The 21,496-nt window shown below is 48.9% G+C and overlaps 1 protein-coding gene across 1 annotated transcript in view; it reads left to right on the forward strand.

The window, feature by feature from the left end:
* Nucleotides 1-21,496, forward strand: part of LOC144807715 (uncharacterized) — a 210,416-nt gene that overhangs the window by 12,970 nt on the left and 175,950 nt on the right. Inside the window, exon 3 of the mRNA XM_078673372.1 lies at nucleotides 2,197-2,307. Within this exon, the coding sequence (XP_078529498.1) occupies nucleotides 2,197-2,307 (111 nt within the window). The remainder of the gene's footprint in view (nucleotides 1-2,196; nucleotides 2,308-21,496) is intronic.

The raw sequence follows: 21,496 nt of genomic DNA on the forward strand, positions 1-21,496 counted from the left end.
CCATTCTGCCCTTTCTTGTTCAGTGGCTGACTACTGTATTTAATCTCTGTATACATGTTTTCTCATCTTTCAGCGTGGGATCGTAGTACATACATTTTACTCGTAAGTGCACTTGCAGTATCTCGTGCAATTTCGTCATTGAGTTTGTCGTCATACCAGGGGTTAGAAGTTTTGGTGGAGACTCTTCAGTTGCAGTGGGGCGACTTCATTGACTAATGTATTCATAGATTCAAGGTAGTGGTCAGTCAGTGATTGGACATCCGAGGCACCTGAAGGGGGAAGGAGGAGATTGCCGATGTGGGGAGGCAGAGTGGAGGGGTTGAGATTCTTCATGTCCCTTTTCCATGTTTTGGATTTGATTGGTTGAGCCGGGTTAGGTTTAACTTTTTCATTGATAAAGAAGGTGATAATGTGGTGATCTGACCAGTCGCAGGGTTGAATCGCCTCCAATTGTGTGGAGTTCTCTTTGGCAATGATGAGATCAAGTATCGAGCCTTTGTCGTGTGATGGCTGCCTTTTGAAGCCAGAATACAACTAAAAATTGCAGTTATGACACACGCGGCCGTGCACCACAATGCACCCAACTACCTCGCTCAAAAGTTGTCTATATCAGGAGGTTCGAGATCCAATAGAAGCTCAAAAAATCTACTCCTGAAACCCCGCAGATTCCGGAAAGAGAAAACTTACAAGCGCTCCTTCTCAGGAATGGCACCCAGGATCTGGAATGCGCTCCCTCCTGAAACCAGGCTTATCTCCTCCACCGCACTCTTCAAGAAAGAAGTGAAAACCATCCTTCTGGCCAAGATCTCCTGAACCTTACAGGTGCTGGATCAGAGACTCTGCATTGCCTTGTGTCAATGCTCACCTTGTCCTTTGGCACTATACCTCTACTTGATGGAGACACTACTGCGCTACTTTCTTACTACCGACCAATATATGATACACGCTGGGTCACTGATTCACCCTCCCGATGCCCCCACTCAGTGCTCTCTCTATACTAAAACACTGGTATAAGCCTTCCATTCACCCAAGGTGTATCTGAACACCTCTGTAGTGGGATCAATGACTTGTGCCGTCTTATATTACTTGTTTACCGTACTGTATATTGATATGTTTTATGTATGTTATTATTTTCCTTTCATGTTAGTGACTACTACATTGCTCCCATTACCTCTGTTCATTCCTACTGCCCCTACCCTGTCATTGTGAAGCGCTCTGATATCTGTAAGGATCTTGTTCGCGCTATATAAAACTTTGAATAAATAAATAAATAAATAAGATATAAAACCATTGGCCTAGAGTTCAGTTCTTGAGTGTGTGAAACCTTTTGCTGACTAATCTTGTACAACAAATGCTTTACACTGTCCTCTGATACTGCCTTACTGCTCGACCGAGCTACCACTTTAGAGAGTAAGGTTATATCTAACTTTAGCCTCTGCCAAACCTCTGGGGTCTGTGGACTCTGTGCACACTGTACCTATTTGGGAACAGTATATGCAGAGCAACTTTCTCACAGTAGGTTCTTTATTCCATGTTAGAATCACACTCTAGTACAGGTTGGTTCTTTATTCCATGTTTCACTTGCACTCTGTTACACGTTGGGTCTTTATTTTATGTTACAATCACACTCTGGTAACTTCTCCCAGGTGTCTGTCCTCCCATCAGTGGTCCCGAACCTGCCCATCCAGAATCGGCGTACGCACCCTGACATTCCGTGACATCCTTCCTTTCTTGAGGCCACACAAACCATTCATGCATCCGTTCACCTAAATAGTTAAAGGAAGCCTGCGAGACACAACACATCCCTCTTACAGCGTGTCTCCTGAGGGGGGGGCACGGCTCACATTCTCTCTCCTCGGAGTTTAAGCCATATCTCTCACTCATTCTCTTGTTGATGGAGGGTGTCTCTGAAATTGTCTCTTGAAGGATGATGACATTTCTCACTCCGACTCTCCTGAAGGGAAGTACATCTCTCACATTGTGTTTTGTGAGGGAAGCGAGGACTTCTCTCACATTGTCTCTCGTGAAGGGTGTGCACATGTGTCACTTTGTCTTGGAATTTCTGGACTGAGCCTGATGTGCTGGGCTCGATATCCGCTCCACCAATGAACATGTGTGAGACAAACATCAGACACTGCTCAGTATTGTATGTTGCCCTCTTGTATTATTATTAATTTGTGATTTCTTTCTTAACAGGCCCCCTAATTGCCAGTACTGTATTTTCATTGAGAACGAAAGGAACACAACTGCTGCACCCTCTGGACAACGCTGAGTCTGAGAGAAGAGGCAGTGTCACTATTTCCCCAAGTAAGCAAGCCGGGCTTTAGCCTTGATGTGAGAGTTATGGCTTCATGCATATTGGATATGTGCTCACTATACAAGGCACTGCTTATCCATCACAGCAGTGGCCACACACTCACAGAGACACACATAAGGTGTGTGTCCTCACTGGACAATGTACAGCTTATTGACTGCAGCATTGAACACACACTCACGGAGACACACATAAGGTGTGTGTCCTCACTGGACAATGTACAGCTTATTGACTGCAGCATTGAACACACACTCACGGAGACACACATAAGGTGTGTGTCCTCACAACACGAGGCACTGCTTACCAATCACCGCAGTGGCCACGCACTCACGGAGACACACACAAGGTGTATGTCCTCACTGCACAATGTACTGTTTATTGACTGCAGCATTGAACACACACTCACGGAAGCACACATAAGGTGTGTGTCCTCACAACATGAGGCACTGCTTACCAATCATCGCAGTGGCCACGCACTCACGGAGGCACACACAAGGTGTATGTCCTCACTGCACAATGTACTGCTTATTGACTGCAGCATTGAACACACACTCACGGAAGCACACATAAGGCTTGTCTTCTTTATAGGAAACAAGTGCATACTCGCAGACTAAAGCAGTGAAACCATTCACAAATTCACACACAGGGCTGGTACTTACCTGCTGCATATAGGGTACCACTTGGAGCTCAGCATTGAGTACGTACTCACACGGGCAAACGGCAGAGTAGATAAGGCAGTGGTCACAGACTACAGGAGTCCGCACCTACGCACAGGGAAAACGCATTAACCAGCAGTAGGTAAGGCACTGTTACAGACAGGCTGTACAAGTGAGCACACTCTCACATACGCACACACAGGACATGTGGTTGCGGCACTTGTGCTCTCTCAAGCGGATGAGACACCACATCCACATGTGGGCTTAATACGCACGCACAAAAGTATACACTTACGGCACACGTTAAACAAGGTATGAGAAGCAGTTACAAGCGGGTATAGACCCAGTGATAAAGAGTGAAATGCAATAAGAGAATGTCATTGGTGATGGTGCACTGGAGAGACTAAATAATCCCATTTCTGACACAATAGCATGAGAGTGATCACCCTTACAGGTTATGTGATTTGTGCATTTTATTTTCATTCAGAGAATTTGTTCAAGAATAACTCAAATTGAACTTAAATTGATACAATAGGTGATGGTGAAGTGCAAGTGAATAAAGTGAGCATAAAGTTCACCAGTGTTCTACAAGACCATATATACATGTGACTGAAAGAGATAATGAGGTGGTTTTAACAACACACTTAATACGAATGTTGAAAATCCACAATCAAATCCAAAAACAGTCCACATCTAGAATTGTTGGGACTTTTTGACCCATTGTTAATAGAATAATTAGAAAAGGGTCATCATTTGGACGGAGTGTTTTGCAGGAGGCACCATCGAGATTACGACAAGAGTCCTCTGCTGTAAAATGAGCCTGGAGCTGTGAGTGCATCATCCGGTTTGCTCAAATTGAAAGGGCATGCCTAATTAAGCCTTCCGGATAAGAGGTAATCCTTCCACAATCCTAAGGAAGGTCTGAGTTTAAAAATGCATCATCCACCTTGCTATAAAAAGCCTCCAAGCACCATTTAAATGGCTACAGCATTAAAAGTATGATATGTTGCTGCAAATCACAAATGAAAAAATCACCACGCTGGTGTCGTGAGAACAAAAGTCTCCCAGACAACTTGGTGTACACTGGTTTATCAATTGACCCCTTGACCTTATAACATCCGTCCAAGGATCGATGTAAATCAACAGTGGTGCGCGCCGGCCGGAGCAAATCCAAGGCTGGAAGTGCTGAGCCGAGAGTGCCGCTAGAGAAGAGTGCACTTAGCAGGGTACATACAACTGCACTTAGAGCGCCAGACATACCCTGCAAGCATGTTCAGAGGGGAAGCACGACCTTGACCTGAATAAATTGAGATACACCGCAGTCAGGTAGAGCCTATAGTGGTGGCAAAAACTACTAGTCATGAAAAGTGATATGGAATGATAATGGGAAATACACTCTCTGCTTTCAGCTGTTTCCCTGTTGCCTTGCTTTAGGCTTGTTTTTTCCTTCCTGCCCGTTCCCGCCGCTGCGTCCCTGCGGCCCCGCCCCACAGCCCCCATTGGCTCCCTCCCCCCTCCCAGCTGATCCTCCCTCCCACCTCCCCTTCTTTGGCGGCCGCTGCGCGGCAGTGAGAGCGACCCTTCACCCTGTCTTCAGGCAGGTCGCTCCCCACGCCGCGCAGCTCCACCTGACTGCGCCTGTGATCCTGTGCTCCCGCTCCCGCTGCTGACTCGTTCTGTGGGTGTTCGAGGCCCGCCTCCACCCGCAGACTACCACCTGCGCCTCATCCCTGGTGTTCAGGTTTGTTGTTGCGAGTTGTTTTACGCCCCCAGTATCCTTTTGTGACCGCTTGTACTTGTGCCCCAGTTGTACTGTGACCGCTTGCATTTGTGACCGTATTGCCTCTGTTTTCAGCTGTTTCCCTGTTGCCTTGTTTTTGCCTTCCTGCCCGTTCCCGCCGCTGCGTCCCTGCGGCCCCGCCCCCCGCCCCCATTGGCTCCTTCCCCGCTCCCAGCTGATCCTCCCTCCCACCTCCCCTTCTTATGGCGGCCGTTGCACAGCAGCGTCGCTGACGCGCTGAAAGCAAGTCCGTCTGCGCCTGGACCGCGCCCAGCGCCAGAACCCCTGGACCCTGAAGCCGCCACTACACCAGACTGCACTACGACTCCAGCACCCTCCACGCACTCAACCCCGGACGAGATCACTCCTGCTACCGGGCCACCCTGAAGCGCACCCAAGGGCCCTTCACCTGCCAGAACTGCAGCTTCACCAGCATCCGGCCTGCCAAACCATCAACCAGAGAACCCAACCAACTCCGATGCATCCTCCTCAACACCTGCACCGCTCGCAAGCACGCCATCGAACTCTGGGACCTCCTAGACTCAACCACCCCCGACGTCGCCTTCCTGACGGAGACCTGGCTGAACACCACCTCGGCACCGGACATCGCCATAGCCATCCCAGAAGGCTACAAGATCTCCCGCAGAGACCGCACCAACGGAGTGGGAGGGGGAATCGCCATCATCCACAAGGACACCCTCAGAGTCTCGACCAGCACCGACGACACCCTCACCACCGCTGAGCACATGCACTTCCAGATCCACACCGACCTCAACACCACCCTCGGAGGAACACTCGTCTACAGACCACCCGGACCCCGACCACAATTCATTGACTCCATCGCTGACCTCAACAGCACCCACACACTCGCCTCCACGGACTACATCCTCCTCGGGGACCTGAACTTCCACCTAGAGAACAACAACAACGCCAACTCCACCGCCCTGTTCGACAACTTCGCCAATCTCGGACTCAAACAGCTCGTGACGACACCCACCCACGCGGCTGGACACACACTGGACCTCATCTTCTCCGCAAGTCCCCACGTCTCCTTCAACCACACCACCAAACCCCACTGGACCGACCACAGATGCGTCCACTTCACCTTCAGGAAACCCACCACACACCACCGCACCCAACAGATGCCACGCCGCTGCTGGGGCAAGGTCACCGAGGACCAACTGACCACCACCCTCGCCTTGGGATCACCCGCCGACCCCACCACCGCCACCATCAACCTCAAACAGTGGATCAACGACTTCGCCGACACCCTCGCCCCACTCAAGACCTCCGCCACCAATCCCACCAACAAGAAAACCGCATGGTTCACCAAAGACCTCCGGACCTCCAAGCGCACCTGTCGGAAGGTGGAGAAGAGCTAGCTCCGCGACCAAACACCAGACAGCTACACAGCCCACAAGAACGCCAAACGCAGACCCCACCAACTCATCAGGACTGCCAAGAGGACCGCCTTCAAGGACCGCCTAGACAGCAATGCACACAACAGCAAAGAGCTCTTCAACATCGTGAAAGAACTCTCCAAACCCATCATCAGGACAACATTTCCCCCTTTCTTCCTTCCTCCTCAACAGGCGGTCGCAATTTTAAATACAAACAGGCAAATGTTTTTCAAATGTTGTCCTGATGATGATCCCATGTAATTAGAGCGTAAAGGGATCGAAACGTCGACTATAAGCAGTACTTCCACAACCTAGCAATTGTGCTGTACCTTAGTTGTGTTTTGTACTGACTGGCAAAAACTTTAATTTAACACTGATGTAAAAGTGGCCAGTATTGCTCTTTCTTGCCTGTGAAAACCTTTCCCTATATGTTGTTTGTCGTTCTTGAGTAAGGTACAGGAGAATTATAACAGGGGCCCGGAAGAGGATTACTTAGTTGGAATAGACTGTGATCTATGTGGAAATTGGGTGCAAGATCTAAACCATGTATCATTTGTTTGTCCCGCACTGCAATCACTACAACGTCGTTTATTAAAACCTGTATTTTTAAAGTATAACATCACCACCCCAGAGGAGGCCCGGAATAGTTTATTAGCCCCTCCCTCTGATTTAGTGTGTTTTAAAGTTCTTTGCTTTTTGTAACAACTTTCAAAGTTTTTTTAGAGGGATGTATAACGCTGTGCTTAGTACCGGTATGCCAAACACGGTCCGTGATGGGTAGTACATTTTGCACGTTATAAACTGGAACCTAGGGCAAGATGTAAAATCAAGTGCTAGCTGTCTGCCCCCATCAATGTTTAGTTCTGATAGGCCAAACATGGTCCCTGTTGTGTAGCATTTTTCCACATCATATATCGATACCTAGGGTACTTACATTGTACGAAGGAGGATGTTGGAATTTTAATGTGGGACAAAGTATTAATGCAGTTTTGCACAATTACATAATCGGTTGTGTAAAGGTTACTATATATGTGCACTTGCACTTTATTCAGTAGGTAGCATGATTATTTGGAGTCATTTTTTGCATTTTTCATATATATTGTCTTTTCACTTTCAATTGTATAATGAAATTGCAATTGCTATGTCCCCAACTGTATTTTATTCTGAAATTTGAACAGTATGATGTGATATACTGTAAATGTTCTTCTTTTTGTAACTTTTTTTTGTGGAACTCATTTGAGTTCCGAATCATAAATAAATGAAATTGAAATTGAAAACTCCTTTAAAACTGAAAAATAAAAGGGAATGAAACATTACTCTTGGAAAAAAATATAACCTAGTTAAAATGTCCTTTTGAATAGACAATACATCCAAAATGAGAAAGTCACACACCCCCACGAGGTAACTATGAAAAAAAATATCCCACCTTCACATAACAAATACACCACATGCGTATAAAAATATAATTTAAAAACAATCACATAATACGATTAATTCATAATTTACACTTTAGTAAACTACACTTATTTCATTGAGGCCTACGATACTACACAACAGAAAATCCAAACTTCAACCTAACGCAAAACGAGTTGCTACTCTTTTTAAGGCTCGTCCTATTAATTCTGCAAGGAATAATAGGACGAGAGTATTGGGGCTAAAACAAGAGCTAAACCATCGGGCGGATTTCAAGCAGTGCCCGTGAAAAACGCATCCACATCAAAGCCACCTGCCTCCCTCCCACAGGCATCTGAAGCTTCCCCCACCGTGCGCTCGGCCTCAGACAGGCATTTTTCCTCCCCTAATTATTCACTTCACTTTCACGGCCGCCAGGCCGTGTCTCGCATTTCTCCTCCCCCCTCCCAGCCTCCTTCTGTAAAGCCTGTTAACCCCTCATACACTCACAGAGATCAAAAATACAGCTCCAGTAATAGCTGCTTCCTTTCCGTGCTCTCTTTGTTTCGATTCATATTTGTTATTTGGTTGTGTGCCCTTTCATTCAGAATCCGATGCACAGAAATGCATGAAGAGGGCATTTTTTTTCTTAAATGTTTTGCGTTTAACCTCTAATTGGGTTCACTTCGGTACTACTTTTAACGTGCATCTTTTGATATCGGCTGCATGTAGGCATACAAACGCATTTATTTGCAACCCTCATTTTTAGTGGCATGCTAATCTCCGTTTTTGGCTTTCAGTCCCACTATGTTTTTGTCCACGGCCGCCAGGCCATGTCTCTCATTTCTCCTCCCCCCTTCCAGCCTCCTTCTGGAAAGCCTGTTGACCCCTCATACACTCACAGAGATCAAAGAAAGACAGCTCCAGTAATAGCTGCTTCCTTTCCGGGCTCTTTGTTTAGATTCATATTATCCCATATATATCCCTCCCAACCTTCCTTTGAGGTCACACGTGGTAGAGGCAGAGATTTCATTTTGAGCTACCGCTTAAAAAAAACTCGTTTCTCCAGACTAATTTGCATAGGCCGAGATGCTGCCTGTGCCTTAAGTGTGATGTCAAAATCCTTGTTTCAACGTACATGGGTGTAATGTTGTTTCATCATGGCGTTATGTTTTTCTGTTGCACAGTTTGCTGAAGTTGTTTTTTAATTTTTTTTAATCTGCGTAACACGGCCAACCTTTGTGAAAGAATGTAGCAACATGTGGGAGACTTCTGTGCGCAGTTTGTCCCGATGCATGTCTCGTCATGCCCACTCGTGCTTTTCATTTTTCTGAAGCAGTAAGGCCTTCAGATAGGCTTATACATCCTTTTAAGGCTCGCAACAATCGTGCACGATTTGAAAAGGCCACTTTAGAAATGTGTTGCTGCAGGATTATTGCTTCTTTGGTGTGGATTCGTTTTTTGTTTTAAGTACTCAGATGCATAACATTTTCTCATGTGGAAGGCAAGGCATATTGGGTGTACTAGTCTGCATACAAATTGTAACACAATTGTGCATTCACACTTTTTTGTCGTTTCTCTTGAAAGAAAATGTTTGTCGAGAAAGCTCTTCCAGTACATGCATAATTATGGTGGTATCGTGCCTTCTTCTCCCCTGATTGCCCTCGTTTTTCGTGCCTTCTGCTCCCCTGATTGCACTTGTTTTCTTCACTTCTGCTTCCCTGATTGTACTCGTTTTTTTTTCTTGCCTTCGGCTCCCCCACTCATCCATCCATCCATCCCCCCCACTCTATCCACCCCCCATCCCCCCACTCCATCCATCCATCCCCCCACTCCATCCATCCATCCCCCCACTCCATCCATCCATCCCCCCACTCCATCCATCCATCCATCCCCCCCCACTCCATCCATCACCCCCACTCCATCCATCCCCCATCCCCCACTCCATCCTTCCCCCTACTCCATCCATCCCACTCCATCCATCCCCCCACTCCCCCCATCCCCCCACTCCATCCATCCATCCCACTCCATCCATCCCCCCACTCCCCCATCCCCCCACTCCATCCCCCCACTCCATCCATCCCCCCACTCCATCCATCCATCCCCCACTCCATCCATCCATCCCCCCACTCCATCCATCCATCCCCCACTCCATCCATCCACCCCCCCACTCCATCCATCCACCCCCCCACTCCATCCATCCATCCATCCCCCCACTCCATCCATCCATCCATCCCCCCACTCCATCCATCCATCCCACTCCATCCGTCCATCCCCCTCCATCCATCCCCTCCACTCCATCCATCCATCCCCCACTCTATCCATCCATCCCCCCACTCCATCCATCCATCCATCCCCCCACTCCATCCATCCATCCCACTCCATCCATCCATCCCCCACTCTATCCATCCATCCCCCCACTCTATCCATCCATCCCCCCACTCTATCCATCCATCCCCCCACTCCATCCATCCATCCCCCACTCTATCCATCCATCCCCCCACTCCATCCATCCATCCCACTCCATCCATCCCCCCACTCCATCCATCCATCCCACTCCATCCATCCCCCCACTCCATCCATCCCCCCACTCCATCCATCCATCCACCCCCCCCACTCCATCCATCCATACATCCATCCCACTCCGTCCATCCATCCCACTCCATCCATCCCCCCACTCCATCCATCCATCCCACTCCATCCATCCCCCCACTCCATCCATCCCCCCACTCCATCCATCCATCCACCCCCCCCACTCCATCCATCCATACATCCATCCCACTCCATCCATCCATCCCCCCACTCCATCCATCCATCCCCCCACTCCATCCATCCATCCCCCCACTCCATCCATCCCACCCCATCCATCCATCCCCCCACTCCATCTATCCCCCCACTCCATCCATCCCCCCACTCCATCCATCCCACTCCATCCATCCATCCATCCCACTCCATCCATCCCACGCCATCCATCCATCCCCCCCACTCCATCCATCCATCCCCCTCCATCCATCTATCCCACTCCATCCATCCATCCCCCCCACTCCATCCAGCCATCCACCCCCCACTCCATCCATCTATCCCACTCCATCCATCCATCCCCCCACTCCATCCATCCATCCATCCCACCCCATCCATCCATCCATCCCACCCCATCCATCCATCCCCCCACTCCATCCATCCCCCCACTCCATCCATCCATCCATCCCACGCCATCCATCCATCCCCCTTCATCCATCTATCCCACTCCATCCATCCCACTCCATCCATCCATCCCACTCCATCCATCTATCCCACTCCATCCATCCATCCCCCCACTCCATCCATCCATCCCCCCCACTCCATCCATCCATCCCCCCCACTCCATCCATCCATCCATCTCCATCAATCCCAATCCATCTATCTCCCCACTCCATCCATCCATCCCCCCACTCCATCCATCCATCCATCCCCCCCCACTCCATCCATCACCCCCACTCCATCCATCCCCCATCCCCCACTCCATCCTTCCCCCTACTCCATCCATCCCACTCCATCCATCCCCCCACTCCCCCCATCCCCCCACTCCATCCATCCATCCCACTCCATCCATCCCCCCACTCCCCCATCCCCCCACTCCATCCCCCCACTCCATCCATCCATCCCCCCACTCCATCCATCCATCCCCCACTCCATCCATCCATCCCCCACTCCATCCATCCATCCCCCCACTCCATCCATCCATCCCCCCACTCCATCCATCCACCCCCCCACTCCATCCATCCATCCATCCCCCCACTCCATCCATCCATCCATCCCCCCACTCCATCCATCCATCCCACTCCATCCGTCCATCCCCCTCCATCCATCCCCTCCACTCCATCCATCCATCCCCCACTCTATCCATCCATCCCCCCACTCCATCCATCCATCCATCCCCCCACTCCATCCATCCATCCCACTCCATCCATCCATCCCCCACTCTATCCATCCATCCCCCCACTCTATCCATCCATCCCCCCACTCCATCCATCCATCCCACTCCATCCATCCATCCCCCACTCTATCCATCCATCCCCCCACTCTATCCATCCATCCCCCCACTCCATCCATCCATCCCCCACTCTATCCATCCATCCCCCCACTCCATCCATCCATCCCCCCCACTCCATCCATCCATCCATCTCCATCAATCCCAATCCATCTATCTCCCCACTCCATCCATCCATCCCCCCACTCCATCCATCCCCCCACTCCATCCATCCCCCCACTCCATCCATCCATCCATCCCACTCCATCCATCCATCCATCCCACGCCATCCATCCATCCATCCCACGCCATCCATCCATCCATCTCACGCCATCCATCCATCCCACTCCATCCATCCATCCCTCCCACTCCATCCATCCATCCCTCCCACTCCATCCATCCATACCCCCACTCCATCCATCCCTCCCACTCCATCCATCCATCCCTCCCACTCCATCCATCCATACCCCCACTCCATCCATCCATCCCACTCCATCCATCCATCCCTCCCACTCCATCCATCCATCCCTCCCACTCCATCCATCCATACCCCCACTCCATCCATCCATCCCTCCCACTCCATCCATCCATACCCCCACTCCATCCATCCATCCCACTCCATCCATCCATCCCACTCCATCCATCCATACATCCCACTCCATCCATCCATCCCACTCCATCCATCCATCCCCCCCACTCCATCCATCCATCCCTCCCACTCCATCCATCCATACCCCCACTCCATCCATCCATCCCACTCCATCCATCCATCCCACTCCATCCATCCATCCATCCCACTCCATCCATCCATCCCCCCACTCCATCCATCTATCCCCCCACTCCATCCATCTATACCCCCACTCCATCCATCCATCCCCCACTCCACCCATCCATCCATCCCACTCCATCCATCCATCCCACTCCATCCATCCATCCATCCCACGCCATCCATCCATCCCCCCCACTCCATCCATCCATCCCTCACTCCATCCATCCATCCCACTCCATCCATCCATCCATCCCACTCCATCCATCCATCCCCCCACTCCATCCATCCATCCCCCCCACTCCATCCATCCATTCCCCCCAATCCATCCACCCCCCACTCCATCCATCCATCCATCCCCGCACTCCATCCATCCATACCCGCACTCCATCCATCCATGCATCCATTCCCCGACTCCATCCATCCCTCCCTCGCCCCACACTCCATCCCTCCCTCGCCCACACTCCATCCCTCGCCCTCTTGCCCTGCCTCTATCTCTCGCCCTCCCTCTATCTATCTATCGCCCTCACTATCCATCGCATCACCACAGCATCACTCAGGGGCACCACAACATCACTATGCGCTACCACAGCATCACTGAACGCCACAGCATCACTCGTCGCCGCCACAACATCATTCAGAGCCGCCACAGCATCAATCTGGGCGACCATTCAACAACAACTGATTCAAATATGTTCTCTCAATGTTTCAAACTTTATTACAAATGTCACAAAAAAGTTAATATTTCACTTCTGTTCTTGGATTTTCATCACAATAAAATACACTGAACATAATCTTCACAAAAGTTATTTGCAAAAGTTTAAGCTATTGCCATTATAAATTACAATAACTTTTATTTAAGTATTAAATATTGAAAAAAATACAACCCATTGTTTTAATATTAATACATCTAAGTTATGTAAATACAACACATATTGCATTACAAATGCTATAGGTGTCACGTTTGCAAAATTTAACACTATTGGCATTGTAAATGACAAACTTATTAATTTCGCTATTTTCAAAACAAAATCATAAATACAAAATGTGTCATTTACAAGACCAATACCTCTAACTTTACTAATGCGAGCCCTATTGCATTGCAAATGCTTGTTTATTATTATCATTAATGGGAGTGCGATACATAAGGTTTCTTCAAAAAAGTCTAATTTGCTTTACATACAAACGTATTTCTCAAATAATCCAATGGTCCAGTTACATTCTCAATACAACCCTACCCCCTTACCGGTCGTCCTATTGCTGCGCGTTCTACTCATTGAGAGCTCGGCGGTATCATCTTTCAATCCTTCTGAGGTCTTTGGATCTCCAACTCTGGGTCTGTTAACTGCAGTACTCCCAAGTACTTAGGCCGAGTGATTTCGTTAAACTCCTTCGATAACAACGTTAAGAATGGTTTCCACATTTTCTGAAAAGTATTTTCAGAGCCTGTGAGTGAGGCCATAATACGCTCCATGCCCAGGATGTACCATAGCCTAGGTTACAGCAAAAATGAACAGAAACTGTTCTTTATGGGACGCACTATACACAAGCACCTTCAGGGCTTGTGTATAGTGTGTCCCATTTTTGTTAGGTCGAAGCACGACCTGCTTCAATGCGTAAGCATTGATTGCAGTGTGCTTCGACAACTATTGCTACCCGTTTTTGGGAATGTGGACAGGAGAGGGTGCACGAGCGCAGATCTGCTCAGTTTTGACCTCGTGAGCGCGCACGGCGCCGTGCCCCTCTCCTGCCTCATTCCCTTGCGCAAACACTCTACACTCACGCATGCGCACATACACACACTGCATACACACACGCACCCTCCCTCAAACAGACACACGCGCACACAGACAGACAGACGCACGCACAGACACACTCAAACAGACACACACGCGTACACCCCACCCCCACTCACCCCTCCTCTCACTCAACACACTCACCTGTTCTGGCGGTGCTCGGCGGCGGTTCTGCCTCTCGGGCGGCGGTAGCGCTTTGCGGGGCTCTCTCACCACATGAGAGCCCCGCCTTCCCCATGCGCCCGGCCGCTCTTCACCCGGTCCCCCATCTCGGGACCGGGACTGAATCCGGAGCCTTCGTGGCTCTCTCTCGCTCTCTCCGCGATGGGGCGGGACTTCCGGTTGGGGCCGCGATGGGATTTGCCGGCTGCCCAACCGCTTCCGGGTCGTCGCAGGCAGCGCGGCGGCCCGGCGGGGACTTGTTTCTGGAAGGCGTGTGGATTTTTGCTTGCTGCAAGGTCTAATTTTTAAATTTCTCTAATTAAAATCCAATCACTGCTATCATTTAGGATTTGTTCTTTTGGTCAGAAAGTATGCTGGTTCAGGTGTTTAAATATCTCCAGTTTTCTGACTTGTTTGTAACCTCTCGCATGATTGTATTTCTAATTGAAGTGCGCACTAGAACGCGGTACACAAAAACACATGGAGCTGGCACAGTCGACTTTTTGCTAAACTATTAGTTGGTGCAAATGATGCATTTCAGAGCTGATGCAGTATTTCCGCTCCTGAACCAATCCGTGCTTGATCTGGTGATGCTCCTGAATGCATTGCTGGAAGGCTGACCAAAAGGAGATAGCATATTCAACTGATGCTCGCATGCAGCTCAGAAGGCTATGATGTATGCAAAATCTGTGAGCTGCGTGGCAATGGTTTGGAATATTTGATTTATACCGAAGGATGGTCTCGAACAAGGCTGTTGAAGCTTTTTAGGGCTCGCCTGCTGATGCGCTTCAGCGCATAGCTGGCGAAGCTCTATAGGGGCTTATCCAGTGTTTATCCACTGGCGATTCCACTGGCGATTCCTTCAAGTGCATGTGCTTTTTAGGTCATTGCGCTTGCGCAAGCCCTAAAAAGCGCGTGCACAATGCCACCAGCCGCCTGCCTGCCTGCCTCGCATTACCACATCAAAGGCAGCCCTCCGAGCGCATTTCTCACCCCCTAATTATTCACGGCCGGCCGGCAGGCACATCAAAGGCTGCTGCTGCCGTGACTCGCATTTCTCCTCCCTCCTCCCCTATCACTGCCCAGGCCGGCCGTACTTTCTCTTTACAAGGGCGCCCATTCCTGAATCACTTGAAATCTCTCCACATTATTTGCATTTTGTTAATTAAAAAAATTAACTTCAACACAGCGTTGCACATTTTTCTCGACTTCGGAAGGATGAGTCCCAATCTCATTTGTACAAAGTGTTGTAATGGGATTATTGGAGAGTTAGAGAAACGTGCTCACAAGTTACATTTTTATGCAAATCATCTGAGTAAATAAACAATAGCATGGTGCCGTTTGCGTCCTTGACTTGATCTGGTTTTTATTTTTATTTTGCTATTATTCTCACAAAGGCTAAGAAGGTCTGCCTACTTTAGTATTAAGTGCTATACGTCGCATAAGCAACAGCTAACCATTCACTCACCCACGCAACGCCACTCACCCATGCAACGCCACTCACCCACGCAACGCCACTCACCCACGCAACGCCACTCACCCACGCAACGCCACTCACCCACGCAACACCACTCACACGCAACGCCACTCACACACGCAACGCCACTCACACACGCAACGCCACTCACACACGCAACGCCACACACGCAACGCCACACACACACGCAACGCCACACACACATGCAACGCCACACACACATGCAACGCCACACACACATGCAACGCCACACACACATGCAACGCCACTCACACATGCAACGCCACTCACACATGCAACGCCACTCACACATGCAACGCCACTCACACATGCAACGCCACTCACACACGCAACGCCACTCAACCACGCAACGCCACTCAACCACGCAACGCCACTCACCCACGCAACGCCACTCAGCCACGCAACGCCACTCAGCCACGCAACGCCACTCAGCCACGCAACGCCACTCAGCCACGCAACGCCACTCAGCCACGCAACGCCACTCACACACGCAACGCCACTCACACACGCAACGCCACACACACACGCAACGCCACACACACACGCAACGCCACACACACACGCAACGCCACTCACACATGCAACGCCACTCACACATGCAACGCCACTCACACATGCAACGCCACTCACACATGCAACGCCACTCACACATGCAACGCCACTCACACACGCAACGCCACTCAACCACGCAACGCCACTCACCCACGCAACGCCACTCACCCACGCAACGCCACTCACCCACGCAACGCCACTCACCCACGCAACGCCACTCACCCACGCAACGCCACTCACCCACGCAACGCCACTCACCCACGCAACGCCACTCACCCACGCAACGCCACTCACCCACGCAACGCCACTCACCCACGCAACGCCACACACACACGCAACGCCACACACGCAACGCCACTCACACACGCAACGCCACTCACACACGCAACGCCACTCACACACGCAACGCCACTCACACACGCAACGCCACTCACACACGCAACGCCACTCACCCACGCAACGCCACTCATCCACGCAACGCCACTCATCTATATGCAAAACGAAAAATGTCAAACTCTTCTATTGCGAGACCTATTGCATTTTCAATGCTTGTTTTATACAGTCGGAGATCTCCAGCTCTCTCGTGTTCGTGGGAGTATCTCAGTCAGTCCTTTATTTCTTTCTGGCATATCGAGCGCTGCAGAAGAAAGTCAAAACTACAATTCCCAGAATGCAAAGAAAACACAGAGTGTGAGAGCACCACAGAGCTCTCTGTATCTGATTGATGCCTGCCCACTAAGTCCAGTTAACTATATTAGTTGCACAGAGAGCCAGTGATTGCGCTGTCCACCCTTGGAGCTGAAATCATCCTTAACAAGTACTCAATGAGAATTATCATGACATACCCATCCTACTGTGTAACCTTTGACCCAGTGTGTTTCTGCCTTGCATGACCTCTGACACTGCAACTAATAGTACAACATCACCTCTCCATTAATTTCAGAACTTCCAAAAATTCTGATTTTGCTGCCATATTTAGGGATTATATCACTCCGATGGTTCCTGCTGACTCATGGATTAGGAGCTCTGCTGTGTCACCGTCCCAGACCCGTTATTTGGTCTGCATGAAATGAGCTTTGCCTGAGGCTTTTTGCCTGTAATTAAAAGGGAAGTCTGACAATACCATCTGCATGTCTATATTAAGCGGGGATTTCACTTCTTGGTACGTGGCCTTTCCTTTCACAAAAAATGCAGGATTTGGCATGCGGCCTTTGAATGAAAGAGGCATAATTAAAACACCCCTGCCAGCAGTGGTCTGCAGTAGTTTATTTATAGCTGGCAGAACATTTTCAAAGAGCAGAGCTCCTGAAAACAGCTGGAGTGACCGCTGTATATTGAAATCTAAAACCTACTATTCCACACACTGCCATGTCTGTGGTCCCACTGCTGACTGCACTGGTCCTCAGCACTCTCTTTACTTTTACACAATACCTGCTGCGGCTGCAGCTGTGTTTCTGTGGTTGTCGCAGGAATTGTGTAAATATCTCTTTTTAGTATTTATTATGAGTTTATGAAGCATAGCATCGACCCTGGGGCTTTTTGCTGCAGTCAGCAAACGGTTTACAGGCAGAGGGCTTAATTTGAAGTAGGCCTTTGAAGGCTCTCTGGGTTTAAGGGGGTTTCTCCCTGCGTGGTAACAAGGGAGCAGACTTCGGCAGCTGTGTTGTAGTGACCGAAGAAGCCTGGCTGCCATCCAAGCGCCTCCTATAACTGAACACGTCTTCTTTGAGTTATGCACACATACCTGGGTTAATAACACTGCTCTTTGCAAAACAGTCCTAGCACAGTCATAACCTGATTAAAAAACAAAACACATCCTCATGCTCAACAAAAAGCAATTTTACCCAAAAATACAGACATACACGCAGACTTTGTTATTACTGGTTCTAACAAGAAAGAGGGCAGCAGCGTTCAATAGTTGGGAGATGGTGTGTATGACAGTTAGGTGAATCTGTGTCATTGTGGTGTTTTCAGTTTCACATAGCTACCAGTGAAATTGTTGCATTCTCATAAGTTGCCCCTTCTCCTTTGGTGAAGCTGCTCCTGTGTGAGAACAGCTGTGGTTCTTCCTTGTGTAAAGCGCATACCTGACCTATAACCTGCAGAACAAGCATTTTCAATGCAATAGGTCTCGCATTTATGAGCGTTTAAGCCATTGGCATTGTAAATGACAATGCCTTTTATTTATGTGTTTTTAAAAGAGTAAGATATAAAATACATTGTTATTTTTAATGCCAAGAGCTCAAACTCTCACAAATTCGAGAGCACTTTAATGTTGGCCGTGCCCCTTTTTAGGTCGAGCCTAGACATGCAAGCAAGCAAAGCTTGCTTGTGTCTGGCTCGAAACCTATTGTCACCCGTTTTTAGGAATGTGGACAAGAAATATGCACAAGCGCAGATTGCACCTCGTGGGCGCGCACGGCGCCGTGCCTATCTCCTGCCTCGAAGCTCCACCACCACACACGCATGCGCATACACAGAAACACACAAGCGCCCATGCATGCACCCATACATACAGAGAACCTATCCCCGCCGTCGCATACACACACACACTGCATACACAGCCGCATACACAGAGACACACACACACAAGCGCCCATGCACGCATGCACCCATACATACAGAGAACCCACCCCCGCCGTCGCATACACACACATGCGCGCGCACACACACACAGCACACACACAAACGCACCAAGACCCCCACCGCCCCACCAGACCCGCCCCACTCACCATGTTCTTCGTTCGTGTCCCTCGGCAGCCATCCGGTCATTCTGAGCAACAGGCGGGTGCCGCGCTGAGACGCAGTCACGCAAATCTTCTGGCGGGCACAGGAGCGCGGGGTAGACTCCCGTCTGCTTCCTGTATTTGTCTGGCCCCGCCCCCGTCCCAATAAAGGTTGCCTGGCTTCCTGTTGAAGCCGGGCTGCGGCGTTTCATTATTTTTTATGTGGGACAGCATGTAAGGCATTCCCAGTGTTATTTTGGCAACAAAAAATGTGCTAGCGAAAAACAAAATAAAGGCGAGCGTTCGATGTCCGCTGTCTTACTATCTATCCCCCCAAAACACACATCTATTAAGATTCCGATAAGATCGCATTTTTTCCGAATCCATTAAAAATAGCTGTGCTGCAGTACAAAAGCCAGCTTTCCAAGTAGCTATGGCTGTTATGATTTTACTGGGGGCTGTCGGTACTTTTTTAATTAGATCTGTCTGATGAGAATAAAAAAAGTTATCCGTCAATCAGGTAGCTTCCAGTCTTGCTTTTGAAAAGGAGGCTGGGCAAAATATAGCTCGTGTGCATGCGGGGCTTTCTCGCTGACAACAAAAGACGTCTTATATGCAATTCAATCCATTACATGCCCCCGTGATGCGGAAAACGAAGTGTTCTGTGAAGAAATTTGTATTCACGCCAAGCAACAAAAACACGACTTATCTTCCTGACTAGAACTACTCTATACTACAGTGTGCAAATATGTTCTCTCAATGTTTCAAGCTTTATTACAAATGTTACAAAAAAATGTTAATATTTCACTTCTGTTTCTTGGATTTTCGTCACAATAAAATACACTGAACATAATCTTCACAAAAGTTATTTACAAAAGTTTAAGCTATTGCCATTATAAATTACAATAACTTTTGTTTAAGTATTAATTATTTAAAAAAATTAAAAGCCATTGTAATTTGTAATATCAATACATCTAAGTCACGTAAATACAAAACATGTTGCATTACAAATGCTTTAGGTGCCACATTTGCAAAAGTTAAAAGTATTGGCATTGTAAATGACAAAGCTATTAATTTTCCTATTTTCAAAACCAACACATAAATAAAAAATGTGTAATTTACAAGACCAATAGCTCAAACTTTCCTAATGCGAGACCTATTGCATTGCAAATGCTTGTTGTATTTCAGTAACCGATAGGAGCTAGTCGGTGTTGGGACTGCACCAAAAAAGGATTTGTAGAATACATATTTTATGTTCGATAAACTTGGTGTCAAAGAAGGAGTGCAGGTTAACATATATTTTTGGGAATATTACTGTCCATAGCCTATGTTGCCAGCCTACGTAAGTGGGTATTGTGGCGGTCCCACAATGTGTCAGGATGTTTTGAAGAGCTGCCCCTAGTGCTAGCCCCATATGTCGTCCCGTTCAGCTTTTGAGTGGGTATGTTATCAAATTGGGAAGACCCAGCACCACATGCACTGGTAGTCTCTGTATCTGCGTGTCGAATTGTTTGTCTATGTCATCTAGGATTCTGGTCCAATACATCGTTAAAGTCTTACATTCCCATAATAGATGTACCAGGGTTCCCTCTTCTCCACACCCTCTCTAGCAAGTAGGGCTCCTATCTGGGTTACCTCTGTCAAGACGCACAGGTGTGAGGTACCAGTACGTGGCTATTTTCATAGCCATTGTGTGCAGAGTGTTTCGCTCTATAGTATATCCCCTCCCATTCTTTCTGCGATAACTCTCCACCAATTTCTCTCGCCCATCGTTTCTGGCTAGGTGTGAATTGTGTTAGAACTGATTGTCTGAGCATGTCGTAAAGCTCCGATATCCGCCCCTTGTCGTTCTGTTTTGTGATTAACCATTTCTCATAACGCGTCATCTTGCGACTAGCCTGCAGCCGTGTCTCGGGTTGAAGTACCCAATGTTGTCATTGCATATATCTTAGCCGTTCCGTTTCTGGGATCCCATTTATCTGTGGAAATGGAATTATTCCCGTCAACTCAAATAGATGCCCTACAGATCTGCATGGAGTGTCTTTCCATGCCCGGAATTCCTTATACTCAATTCTTGGGGTAAGCTCTCTATTCCCAACTAGAGGGGTCATAGGTTATGGAAACTTCATGAGCTTCCTTGTAGTAGCTACCCCCTCCCATACTTTCATCACCGAATTTGTATTCGGTGATCTCAGTAAACTCTGGTGGTCGGTTTGACTTCTTCAGGATGGGGACCTTCCATAAAGGAATCCCCGCTAGTGCTCTGTCCTGGACGCGCCATCGTTTTTCAGACTCGGGTCTATTCCATTCCACCAGGTATCTGTAAATGTAAATGTAAATGTGTTTCGATTTATATAGCGCACTAATCACCCAGGGGTCTCAAGGCGCTTGCTTAGGGAACCCGTCCTGGTATTCCCCTGTGAGATACCCCGGCAGGGTATTCAC

The sequence above is a fragment of the Lissotriton helveticus genome, chromosome 1_2, assembly GCF_964261635.1.
Source record: "Lissotriton helveticus chromosome 1_2, aLisHel1.1, whole genome shotgun sequence".
Classification (NCBI taxonomy): Eukaryota; Metazoa; Chordata; class Amphibia; order Caudata; family Salamandridae; genus Lissotriton; species Lissotriton helveticus.